Source organism: Myodes glareolus, chromosome 5 (genome assembly GCF_982192425.1).
Source record: "Myodes glareolus chromosome 5, mMyoGla1.1, whole genome shotgun sequence".
Taxonomy (NCBI): Eukaryota; Metazoa; Chordata; class Mammalia; order Rodentia; family Cricetidae; genus Myodes; species Myodes glareolus.
In genome coordinates this window covers 19,449,521-19,462,044 of record NC_142030.1, presented here as the reverse complement: position 1 = coordinate 19,462,044, position 12,524 = coordinate 19,449,521, and the positions used below count along the sequence as shown (strand labels likewise).

The window sequence follows — 12,524 nt, the reverse complement described above, 5'->3', positions numbered from 1 at the left end:
ACAAAAATAAAAAAACTAATATTATACAATTAATTTATTGTTAATAAAATATTTAGACAACATTGAAAGCTTAGACTAAAAAAATATGTGACTTTACCATGTTTATGGAAACATACTAGGCTGAGTGATAATGTCAAAATAATGGGGAATATTGCCGGTGTCAGGAAAGTCTGTAGGTAACCCCAGTCAGCTGAATAGAAGATTTTACAACCTTAACTACCCTAAGGATCTTGCAGCAGATACATGAGACATCTAGATATTACAAGAGAATTAATTCAATAACTGGCATTTAATATATGCAAGTACATGAAAGAACAGGCCTGAGGGGAAATAGCCTTGTAACATTTTCTGTACTAAAGTTCATGTATAAATTAAAAAGTTTCCTATATTAAGACATTTTAACATAAATAATATCTGTTCATAGTATCTAAATAAGGAAACATTTACATTTTGCCAGTCTGTCTCTGCAACCATGAATCTCTTTCTAAACAGGTTCTTTTTGTTTCTAAAGAAGCAATGGAAACGGTCTCCCCTGGACCGGTCCATCACATGCTGGTTATATCCGTGTGGTGGTGGGTGTGGCTGGAGGCTGTCCCTTGGATATACTCACCTGGACGTCTGCAGGCTAACACACTGTCATACCTCATCGCCAGCCTTTTCCTGGCTCATCATGCACAGTAGCAGTAAGTGTTCCTGGGCCTCTCTACATTTCACTACCGTTACATCTGCTGGCATCTAGATGCAGGTACACGTGAGAGACTAGTAATTCTGATATTCATAAAACAAGCTGCTCAACTGGGATTGGCACGAACTTCACGGGGTTGCTGGTCTGACGTGTCAGTTTAACTGATACAGTGATCCCAGCAAGCCCAGCTGGTAGTAACCTCTGACCAAGATTATCAGGAATTCTACTTATTTTTAGCCTTCTTTGAGAAGCCAGGACCAGAACCCAGGATGAAGCCACTGCCTGGTCTACTTGTGCATATATGCCAGAATATGTGACTTACTCTCCCTTCTTCTAGTAGAGTGTAAAGAGGGAGACAGAACCTATGAGGGCATCCAAAGTATAAGCATGAATTTACTTCCTCTAGGCACAGAAGGGAACAAGGCTGAGGCTGGCAGGGGTGGGGTGAAGCGGGTTATAGGCACTAAGTAAGTACTTTCCGAACTACAGATGTCAAAAGGGTCTCCAAAGATACAAAGTAAATAGGATAGACGACCTTAACACAGTCAGCTCAATAGTGTATCACAAAGATGGGGAAGCTGGCAGTCTGGGAGAGTGAATGACTTGGGAAAACACAGATGATGAAGTAGCTGCAGGCGCCCAACATGGAGCAAGCAGCTAGCTACTTCAAACCTTGAAAAATTTTCCTCTCTTTTAGTACTCAGGATTGACTAGTCCTGGCTTGGGAATAGAAAGGGAAGCATCTTCCCTGTCTCCACCAAGAAGCATACTCCGGGAGAAGAAACTACCTTTGCTAAGAACACTGTGAGTTCTGCCGTAACCTTACTCTTTTCTCCAGGAGTTAACTGATTTCCAATCCTCTAACCCTACACGATCTACCTCAGGTTTTAGGATGGGAATAAACGCCATCATTCAAAGCACTGATAAATGCCCTGGGTAAAGGAGCCCTGGGTAAAGCACCAAGGTGGATGCTTCTAGAAGTCTTAAAAAAAAATTTCTTCTGATGGTGACAGCTCCCGGCAGGGAGAAAGGAGAAGGAAGGCTACTGAAGAGGAGGTTGGCAGGGCATGGCGGGGGGAACAGGGTGGGTGCTGAAAACCACACTACGAAACTGGACCCATTCCTGTTTTCACACTGCCGGCTGGACACCACAGCACAGAACCATACTCCACAGAAGGAAGAACTGTCATGTCTGTGAGTAAACACCTGTCGCCTACCCCAGGACCTCTGCGAGCCAGGCCTGACTGACACACGTCACCTTCTTAAAGACTAATCCGCCTGAAAGACCCTCCTGACCAACTCTTTTAGTTAACACAGAGAATAACCATACAGTCAACCTACATTATCACTGATGTCGTCTCACGGTCCCTCCTGAAGTTTCAGTATTTTTTAAAATGGAAATCCTTAGAATAATGTTTATTAGGGGAAGAGACTAGAGAAAGTATTGGAATTATCAATTGGTGAAATAAATAAAACCGTAACTCCCAAATTTTCTTTGCTTTAAAATTTTAAAGAAAGGAATCATGACAACAACATTTAGGATTTAGGTTTGTCACACATAAGCTGGCAAATAAAAATATCCATGATGTTACATGGATGTTTTTCTCTAAGATCTGTCAAGATTAAGACTGCAGTCAAATACCAGTGTGTTTCAAGACTTGAAAAAGGGGTCTTTAAGACTTAAGAAATACCCAATTCTAATTTAAATCTCTGTACAAACAAAATTCTTAGGACACACACACATACACATGCCCCCCACACAGCCCCACACCCCACATCAAACACACACACACACACACACACACCAATCTTTCCCAAGCTTAAAATACTGAGTTAGTCAAGCGCCAACCTGTCAATTTTCAATATAAATCTTCAAGAGATCAACAAGTTCTACTTTAATTAAACGTACTGGCTGCCCAGATAATTACTTAGTCACACCAATGAGTTGGACTTCTGAGCCATTTGTAACCTCTGGTGTGACAGAACTTATGTGGAGGAAATACAATTAAAAATGTCATACAGTCTCATTCCCTAGGAAGCATTAAACGATTTATAATTGTTAGCAAATGAAAGGGGGGGGGTACACCGTTATTTAGGCTTCTACGTGTCACTCTGAGAAACAAATACTAAATATGTGATTAAATCTCTCCTTGTCCCTTCTCCACTTTTCAGGGGTTGACTTTTTTCTTGCGTCTCTTGACTCTACAGGCCCTCGCTTCTCTCCCCCTTGTGCAGACCAGTAAAAACAGAACAGAGATGAGAAGATACAAGCTGGTCAGCTGCAGGGAGACTTTCAGAACTGCTGCATCTGCCTTGGGAGCTGGGGAGAACGACTGGCTGGAAGGACCCAGAGGAGGAGGGAAACAGGGAGTTGGGGGAAGATGATCGGAAGATCCCAGGGGGATGAGAGAGGCCGGGAGTTAGGGGTGATGACTGGCTAGAAGGGAGGATCCAAGGGAGGACGAAAGCCCAGAGTTGCTGTACCCAGGGAAAGTTGGGAGGCGAGGAGGACGCGTCCCGGGCAACTCACCGAAGAGGCTGCCGCTAAACCCGTCCCACGCGCAGCCCACAGCGTCCCACACCCAGCCGTTCCGCAGGCACGACGCGAAGGTGAAGGTGACGCCGAACAGGGACACCAGCAGGTCGCCCAGGCTGAGGTTGACCAGGAAGAGGTGGGTGGGCGTGCGCAGTCGCGGGAACTTGGAGTAGAGCAGCAGCACCAGCAGGTTGCCGCCGACGCCCAGCAGCGCGAGGCCGCCGAGTAGCAGCGCCAGGCGCTCGTACGCCGTGGGGCTGAAGAGCGGCGCGGGGCTCCGCGTACCCGCAGGCGCTGCGCCCTCGGCGCCCGCCCCGTCCTCCCAATATCCCTGGCTGCCGCTGCGGTTCCCCGAGTACATGGCCCGACGCCGGCGCGCTATGCTGGCGAGGGCTCGGTGAGCCGGGCGGCCCGGGGCGGCGGCGGCGAACGGTGTGGGGCTCGCGCTCAGCCGGCCGCTCGGGCCATTGTGCCCCGGTGCCGCGCCGGGCCCGCCCAGCCCGCGCGCACCCGAGGCCCCGCCCTCCGGGGGATAACACCCCGCCCCTGCCACGTGAAGCTCCGCCCTCCCGCGTGAGGCCTGTGCCCAACCAGAGAGCATTTGCGGTCCCACCCACTGGACCTCCCTGGAAGCCACGCCCTCATGGCTTGCGGCCCCACCCACAGAGCAACCTTCTTGAGCCCGCCTCCTAAGGCTCTTCTGTGCTGCCTGCGGCTCCTCCCTCCCGAACGCCCTGGTACCCCGCCCCGTGGCTCGCACCCTTGGCCTCCTCTGACTCCGCCCTCTGGGTTGTGGCCCCGCCCTGATGTCCTGGAGGACCGCCCCTTTCCCTTCCCACCTCCCACGCGAGTCCCCGCCCAGCGTAGGCGAGTTCCAGGGTCCAGCCAGCTTCGGCTCAGCGTCTATCACCCCTAAGCTGTGGTGGAAGCCGGAGGAGAAGATTCAGAAGAAAGGGAAGTAAATTCCTTTATAGAGGTAAATTAGCCTCAGCGGGTCCTCACAGCCCATTTCCCCTCAATTGGCTCGAAAGCATCATATTCATTCACCCGTTCAGTCATTCACCCTTGCACACATTCATTCATAAATATTTATGAACGCCCGCGCTTAACTCTGTTGAGTGTGCTGAATAAAATACTCCCAGTTAAGCTTCTCTTTTTCCTGAGAAACTATAATAACAACCACCCTACCTCATACACCCAATAGAAAGAGAACTAAGCTTTGAACTTAGCAAGGTAGGGTGCTAGTCAAATCTTACAAACAAGAAAACTGAGATTAAAAAAAGGGAAGGAAAGAAGGAAGGAAGGAGGGAGGAAGGGAAGGAGGGAGGGAGGGAGGGGGGAAGGAGGGAGGGAGGGAGGGAGGGAGGGAGGAAGGAAGGAAGGAAGGAAGGAAGGAAGGAAGGAAGGAAGGAAGGAAGGAAGGGAAAAAAGAAAACAAAAACAAAAACCCAGCAGGCTGAGACTTAACCACTCTAGAAATGGAAGATAGGTTCCAGGGTTTATAGCAATATGCTGAGATCACAAGAGGTGGGACACCTGCCACCCTCAGAGCTCTGGGATAAGGAAGGAAATAGCACTGGAATGGCTCCCTCCCTAGTCAAGCCCTTCCCATCTTGCTCTGCTGTAGGGCTATCCTGATCCTCAAGCCAGATGAAGCACTTCACTGGAGGTGACCTCTTGAGCAGCGCCCCCGAGGCTTCAGTCTAAATCTAGCAGGTATAGAGAGGATATATTTAGAACAGCACGCATTTTCCACTGGACCTTTCCCCAGAAGCAATGAAAATATAGTACAAGTCAAATATAGATTGTGAACGCAATACACTTCTTCAGGGCTACTGTCTGTCTCCGCTGTAGTCCCGGATAACTCCCCACAGGAGGAAGATGTCCTAGCTGCCATGGGCATTAATGACTGGTTCGTCAAAGCTAAATTGATATTCATGAGTGTTCGCCCCTCTCACTGTTAGTTTCAGTGCATCTCCAAATCCCCAAGAATGAGCTACGCAGATAGACGGCTCCATACCCTACTGCAGTAAACACTAGCCAAGAGGCAGTGTGCTCTGCCCTTAGCTTTAAGGCTTCTACGTGGTGCCAGCATCTGTGACGAAACCTTTGAACTCATCTGCCCTGCAAAACGTTTTTAATGTCATATTTTAGATTTATAGGACCATTTAACGAGTTCATTTTATCTGCTGTGTTTTCATCATCTACAGTGAGATTTCAATGCTAGTTGAATGAAAGAAGGAAAAACTCCTGATTTTTTTCCCCTAAAGCATCCATTCCCTGGCAAAGAGTCTTTTTCTCATAAAACTCACTTTCTAGTTGTGTTGGAAGAGAAGACAATAATAATCAAATTGGTTTATATATAAAATGTCAGATGCTATAGATGAAAACAGGAAAGAGAGAAGAAAAGTGCCCTTACTTAGACAGCTCTACATTGAACTGTATGAACAGGACATATGTATAAGGTGGGAGTCTACTTGCTCCTACCCAAGCCCACCTTGGCACATATATGTCCTATTCATGCAGAACTGTCTAAATCAGCTGTGTATCTTTTCTCTTTCCTCATTTATCTGCCTTATGAAAATTTCCCATAGTACTGTGTGCTTTAATACCTAGTCCCTATCTGGTGGCACTATTATTATAGGGGCTTATGGAATCTTTAAACATGGGTCCCAAAATCAATCACACAGTATTTCCCAGTAGAGCATCTCCAAAGTGATCCAGCCAAGCCTAGAAGTGCCTGATCAATCAGAGCTGTGCACTGTAAAGGATTCAAGCCTTGGCAAAGGCATCAGATGCCTATAGGAAGAGGCCACTTGTTCATCCCGGCTGCCCAGAACCAACTAACCACACCAAAACTATCTTAATTAAAACACTGCTTGGCCCATTAGCTCTAGCTTCTTATTGGCTAACTCTTACATATTAATTTAACCCATTTCTATTAATCTGTATATCATCACATGGCTGTGGCTTACCAGGTAAAGTTCCCAGCGGCTGTCTCCAGTGGCAGCTCCATGGCTTCTCCCTGATTCCGCCCTTCTCCCACCATTCAGCCTAGCTTTCCCTGCCTACCTAAGTTCTGCCTTGCTATAGGTCCAAAGCAGTTTCTTTATTCATTAATGGTAATCACAGCACAACTCCCACATCAGATGCCAACACTCATTCTTCTTCAGGAGAGTTCTTCATTGACTTATTCCTGGAGCTGATTTGGCCCTGGTGGCTGAGATATAAAACAAGCTGTTGCTACCCTGCTCTCGTCCTTGTTAGTTGTTTTGGTTTTGGTTTTGTTGTTTTCTACTTGACACAAGGTAGAGGCTTCTGGGAACAAGGAACGTCCATTGAGAAAAATACTTCCACTAGACTGGCCTGCAGGAAAGCCTGTAGGGTGTTTTCATTGTTATTATTATTGTTCTTGTTAGTGATGAATGTGGAAGGGGCCATTCCTGGGTTATATAAGAAAGTAGGCTGAGCAAAACACAAAGAACGAGTCAATAAGCAGTGTTCCTCCATGGATTCTGTGTCAGTTCCTGCCTCCAGGTTCCTGTGCTGAGTTCCTGCCTTGACTTCCTTCAGTGATGAACTGTAGTGTGGAAGTATAAGATGAATTAAACCCTTTTCTTCCCCAAGTTGCTCCTGGTCATGGTGTTTTATCTTAACAAGCATCCTCCCACTATGTAAGAATGCACAGAAAAGACCCCATATGAGGAATGGGCATTTACCAGCTACTGACTCTGCTGGAGCCTTATGTTGTTCCCAACTGTCAGAACAATAACAAATGAAACATTGATGTTTGTAAATTACTCAGTGTGACATATTTTAGTGTAGCAGCAGGAATGGACTAAGACCAATGCAACAGAAAATATAACATCTAATATAATGAACAGTAGTTTAAAAATATTAATTTTTAATTTACATATGTGTACATATGTTTATTGTTTGTGTATGTTCATGTGTGTGCAGGTACTAATGGAAGACAGAAGGTGATGTTGGATCCCCTGGAGCTGGAATACAGGCAGTTGTGAGCTGCTTGATGTTGAGTGCTGATCCTCTGGAAGAGAGGTCTCTACTCTTAACTACTCCCACCAACAATTTCTTGATATCCCCAATAATTTTGGCAGCACTCTGATTTCCAACCATTTTGGAAGATTTGTAATATTTTAGTTTGATTGTAGGAAACCTGAATATAATGCACACACCTCGTGAACTTCTGCCATCTCTTGCTTGGATTATAAAACCTGCCACTCACTGGTCTGTCCGCGTCTCCCACTTTCCCTTTCTCGGTTTGTTTTTCACAAAGTTCTGGAAGAATACTTTTCATGTACAAGTCAAGACATGTCATGTTGTGCTCACGACCTTTCCGTGTCTCTCAGAGGAAAAGTTAAAGTCTTTATAAGATCTCTGTGATCTTACAGGATCTGGCCACCACCTTGTGGCTCTTTCTCTTCCTTCACACCAATTTACTGCTGGAGTCTGTGTTGTTTCTTGGGGATGCCAAGCACATAGTCATGTCCAGACATTTTTCCTAAGGTTCGCTGGCACTCCCTCTTGCCGTCTAACCCCAGGGCTTCCTACCTCCCCTGCAGGATTCTGCCAAATATCTTTTGGTTAGCATAATTTCTCTTCCATGGGCGCCACCATACACATTTATTCTGTCTTCAGAGCATTTACCACTTTCTGGCACACTTCATATGGGCCCATTTTCTGTGTGTGAGTTCAGGACACTTTTTTGCTCACTACGGTATTATTACTGCCCAAAAACACCCCCTAGCATAAAGTAAGCGTTCTATAAATACTTGCCAAATGAATGGGTGGGTGAATGTCAGAATCCATGAATAAGAATTGTAGGAAAGATAGATCCTTGGATGTTGCCAAATAGTATTTTGAGAGCCTTAAAGAAGAAAAGGAAGACAGAACACAGTGAGAAAAGTCTCTATGTAACATGTTTATAGAGAGTTACTCCCCTAATAGTTCATAGTCAGAGATGGATACCAAGGATGGACACATAGTACTCAAAACAGAAGTGCCCCCATTGTCATTTTCCTCAATTCTGAACTCCAAATTTCGTGAGATGATTTAAAAGGTGGTCTACAAAGAAATAGAGACCTCATCTGTCCCACCTGAACTTCCCTAAGTTACCTAGTGGTGATGGGCAGACAGAAGGAACTTTTATAAGAAGCTGGAGAGCTATCTCAGTTGATACAATCTTTGCTGCACATGCATGAAGACATGGATGGAGGGCCCCAGCAACACCCACATGGAAAGACATGATAGACAGCTGTAGTACTGATGCTGGGCATGCAGACAGGAATCCTTAGGACTTGATGGCCAATACAGTCAATACAGCTCCAGGTTCCGGGGCGGGGGTACCTATGGCAAAAATTAGGGTGGAGTATTGTTTTTTACTCTTTGGCTCTTTGTTCTTTGAGGGGCCCACCACCCATTTCCCAAAGAAATCACACAGAAGCTTATTCTTTATCAATGCCCAGTCTTAGCTTGGATTGTTTCTTGCCAGCTTTTCTTAAATTATCCTGAATCTCTTTTGCCTCTGGGGTTTTACCTTTCTCTGTTTCTGTATTTCTTTCCTTCTTATTCTGAGTCTGACTGGGTGGCTGGCCCTTTCTTTCTTCACTTCTTGTCTTTTCCTTTTCTCATTCTTTCAATTCTTTTCTCTCTTTTTCTCCCTCTATTTATTCTCTCTGCCTGCCTATCCTTTCTCCTACCATGTTATTAGCCTATCAGCTGTTTATTAGACCCAATCAGGTGTTTTAGACAGGCAAAGCGACACACTTCACAGAGTTAAACAAATGCAACATGAATGCCAACACATTTTTGCATCATTAAACAAACTTTCACAGCCTAAACAAATGTAGCACATCTTAAAATAATATTCTACTGCAGTGGAGAGTGATTAAGGAAAATGTTCAGTATCATCCTCAAGCCTCCTTGTGCACACGCATCCTCAGCAAGCAAATGTGTGCACGCGCACACACACAAAGTTGGAGACCGTAAAACTTGAGTCAGAAGTAAAGTCGGACCTGGTGAGATTATTTGTTAGCCTCGAAGGAAAGGACAATCAGAAAAGCCTCTTCTCCTTCAATGGACTCCTCTTGAAAAACTCTCCCCACAAGAACCCCTTCCTTACCCGTGATTCCTTTCAGTATATTAATTCAAGGTAAATGAATAAAGAGAAAAGAAACACTTTTATTTTCCACAGCTTCTGAAAGTATCTTTATTTGTGCCAAATTAGGTGATGAAATACACCTTCACTCTCACAAGCTGGACTTTCCATATCCAGGAGAGTTGTGGGAACAAATGCCAACTTTATTGTTCCTAGCGGGGGAGACAGGAGGTTGGCAGTGAGAGGAGACATTCACTCCGAGGAAGGTCATTCATCTTTACCCAGGCATCTTCTCGATGGACAAACACACACCCTACAGGAGGTGTGGGGCTTACAGAGACACTGTGATATAAGGAGACCCACATGAAGGATAATGCCCACATTATGAGGTCAGAGCCCCTCACTAAGGCTGCCTCTGTCTCTGTGAAATGCGGCAGGCTTCAGCTTTCCTTCTGCTGATATCCTAGGGACAACTCTTCCTCCTTATTCCCTTGGGCTGGGAAGTTAAAGCCAAAGGAATGAGGCACTCTAAGAACTAGAAGCTTCCCCACGTTGGTGAAATCGCAGCCTTCTTTCCATACAGAAGGACGAGATTCCGGATGTCCGTATGGATGCCAGAGACGACGATGAGTTCAACCTCACACTGCAGATTAACAACTTCAAAGCGGCCTTGGTTGAGTTCGATAAACTGGTTGAACAGACAACAGCCCAAAAAAAGGACGAAAGAGCAGGCTTGTTTATCCCAAAGGAAGGTAAGATGGATGACTACAGAGAGGTCCAGCTGGAGCTGCTGATTAGAACTGGGAGGTGCTTTAGGTCATCAGAGAAAGACAGTCTAGTTTAAAAGCTAAGACACTGAATGGGGGCAGAGGGCCTGAGTTCTTTCTCTGTCATACCTAGCTGGACATGAGGAAGCCTTTCCTACCAATCTGTAATATAGAGAAGTGAATAAAATGACGTTATTGGGTTCTTCTGCAGACACTACAATCAGTCACTGGCTGACCTGAAACTCTGTATAGCACAGTGACCACGTAAGATGCCCTCTGTGTCTGTCTTACCCAGCTTCCTAGCACTGTAATAAAATGCCCCAAATTATCAACTCAAGAAGAAAAAGGTATTTTGGAGGTTCCCATACATGGTTGCGTGGCTGCTATTGTGGGGCCTATGGTAAGAGTTCATCATGATGGGCCCACGTGATGCAAGCTGTTCACCTTCCAGCAGCTGGAAAAGACAGGAAGAGGGCATGGTCCAAATAGCTCCTTCAAATGCACATGCCCAATAACCTTAACCCCCTCCCACTGGCCCTGCCTTCCAAAGGTTCCTTCACTAGCCAACACTGTTAACATAGGCTGACCAAACTTTTAGTGCAAATGTCTTTGGGGGATATATGTCTAAACCAAGGTAGCCACCCTCCCACCTCTTTACCTGAGAGCATCGTGAAACCATAAGAACTCTTCCAGAAATAGAAAAAGTTTCCTGTCTCCCCACCTGGGCCACTCTGTAGGCAGGCATGATTGGAATGTGCTGACGGAAAAGGAATATGGAGGATGGAGTGTCTTTCAGGAGTTTGAGAGGAAGAGCGAAGTTGAAAGTGTGCCGTAGCCAAGGGGAGTGGTAGAGTGTGTAGTTCAGGGGTGTTAAGACAGAAATGAAGATACAGCTACATATCAGTGAAATAAATCCAACCAATTAAAGTCTAGGTGTTTTCATAAAACGAGAAGATTTTATATACCAGCTACAACATAGGCAGCGTGTAAGTGCTGGGCTGTACAGTCCTATGGAAGTGAAACTTTCAACCTAAGTGTTCAGACTCAAACAGGTATTGCTAGAACAGTATTTCCTAATCTGCAGGGCAGATGAATAAGCACAGGTTCATTTGCTGTGCATGACAATATGAACAGGTAACATTGTCACCGAGTCTGCTTTGTTTGGGAAGGCGGTGGGAGGCAGAGAGAAGTCCCTGCCCAACTCATTTAAATATCTGGAGGACTCAGATGTTTCAGGATGTTTTCCAGATCTCTGATCTTGGCTGAACCCTCTAAACTGCTCAACAAAACTTTCGTTTCCCCTGAGTCAGCGTGTTTTTCCTGCTGCTATAATCGATTCTCCAAACTCTCACTGTGTTTCTGAAGCCTTGATGGGATTTCTGCTCCTCTCAGCCAAGTTTCTGATCACAGGAGAAAGTCAGGTACAAAGCCTGGAATTCGCTCACTTCCCTTTCGCTCTAGCCCGTCCTTCCCAAAGCAGCACCCATCCCCCCCCTCCTCTCCAACACTATCAATTTGCTGCAACAATCTCAAAAATCTCCCTTTCCACTGACTTTGTCCTTTGATTCTAAAAATAAAACCTGGCACCGTGTCCTTGGCCGTCTCTTCCCTTCAGCTATCGCTCCATGACTCTTCTTTGCTTTTCTGCTAAATTTCGCCTAGTGTCTTTACCTCTTTTTTCATCTACTCCGGTCTTGCTGAAAATATATTCAGTACCTAATATGGCTGCTAAATTCAGGGTTTCTTTTCTTTCTCTTCTTTCTTTAAGATGGGCTTTGGCTGTGTAGCCCAGGCTAGCCCAGAACTCAGTGTTGGAATTCCAGGTGTGCCCCACCGTGTCTGGCTTTGTTTCCCCTTTTAGCAGCAAACATGACCATCCCACTGCATTGACCCTGGTCTCTGCCTCTGTGTTGAGAAACATCTTCTCCTTCTCCTGTGTGTCTCCCTGCCAGTCTCTTCTGATTTTGTACATTTCTCGTTCTGCTTTTCTCTTTTCTGAATAAGCCTAGCATTCTGGCCCAAGTCTTATGGCACGAATGCTGACTGCCTCGTGTCCTAAGTGTGTGTCTTAGAATCTCTGTGTCGTCATTCTGGCCCAAGTCTTATGGCACGAATGCTGACTGCCTCGTGTCCTAAGTGTGTGTCTTAGAATCTCTGTGTCGTGATAGCTCTCTCAGGCTAGAACACCTACTGGAAGGCCTCCTACCAAAGACTTGTCCCTTCCTGTATATTTATACACAGAGTTTTTTCCTTTAAAAATAAAAACAAATGGGCCTGTAATATTCCTGGTTTACTAACCCATCTGTGAAATCCATACGTGTTGACTTGGTGGGCAGAGCCGTTTACCAGTCATGCCTCAACCTACCTTTCCTGTCGGATCAATCCTGTCGGATCCTTTTCGGCATTTCTGCATGTCAT

The 12,524-nt window shown here is 45.6% G+C and overlaps 2 protein-coding genes across 4 annotated transcripts in view; one reads left to right on the top strand and one right to left on the bottom strand.

Annotated features, from left to right (window-relative positions):
* The window catches only part of Opn3 (opsin 3), a 31,493-nt gene extending 27,666 nt beyond the window's left edge, over positions 1-3,827 (bottom strand). The window contains exon 1 of one of the 2 annotated variants that reach the window (XM_085687666.2): positions 3,216-3,827. In XM_085687666.2, coding sequence (XP_085543792.1) covers positions 3,216-3,822 — 607 coding nt within the window. In that variant the 5' untranslated portion in view covers positions 3,823-3,827. The remainder of the gene's footprint in view (positions 1-3,215) is intronic. The other variant, XM_048436414.3, reaches the window with a different exon arrangement.
* Positions 3,828-9,738: 5,911 nt separating this feature from the next.
* The window catches only part of Wdr64 (WD repeat domain 64), a 113,125-nt gene continuing 110,339 nt past the window's right edge, over positions 9,739-12,524 (top strand). For both annotated transcript variants that reach the window (XR_007232495.3, XM_048436415.3), the window contains exon 1: positions 9,739-10,091. Coding sequence is in view for 1 of the 2 variants with exons in the window: in XM_048436415.3 (XP_048292372.3) it covers positions 9,947-10,091 (145 nt within the window). In the remaining variant the exon portion in view is untranslated. The remainder of the gene's footprint in view (positions 10,092-12,524) is intronic.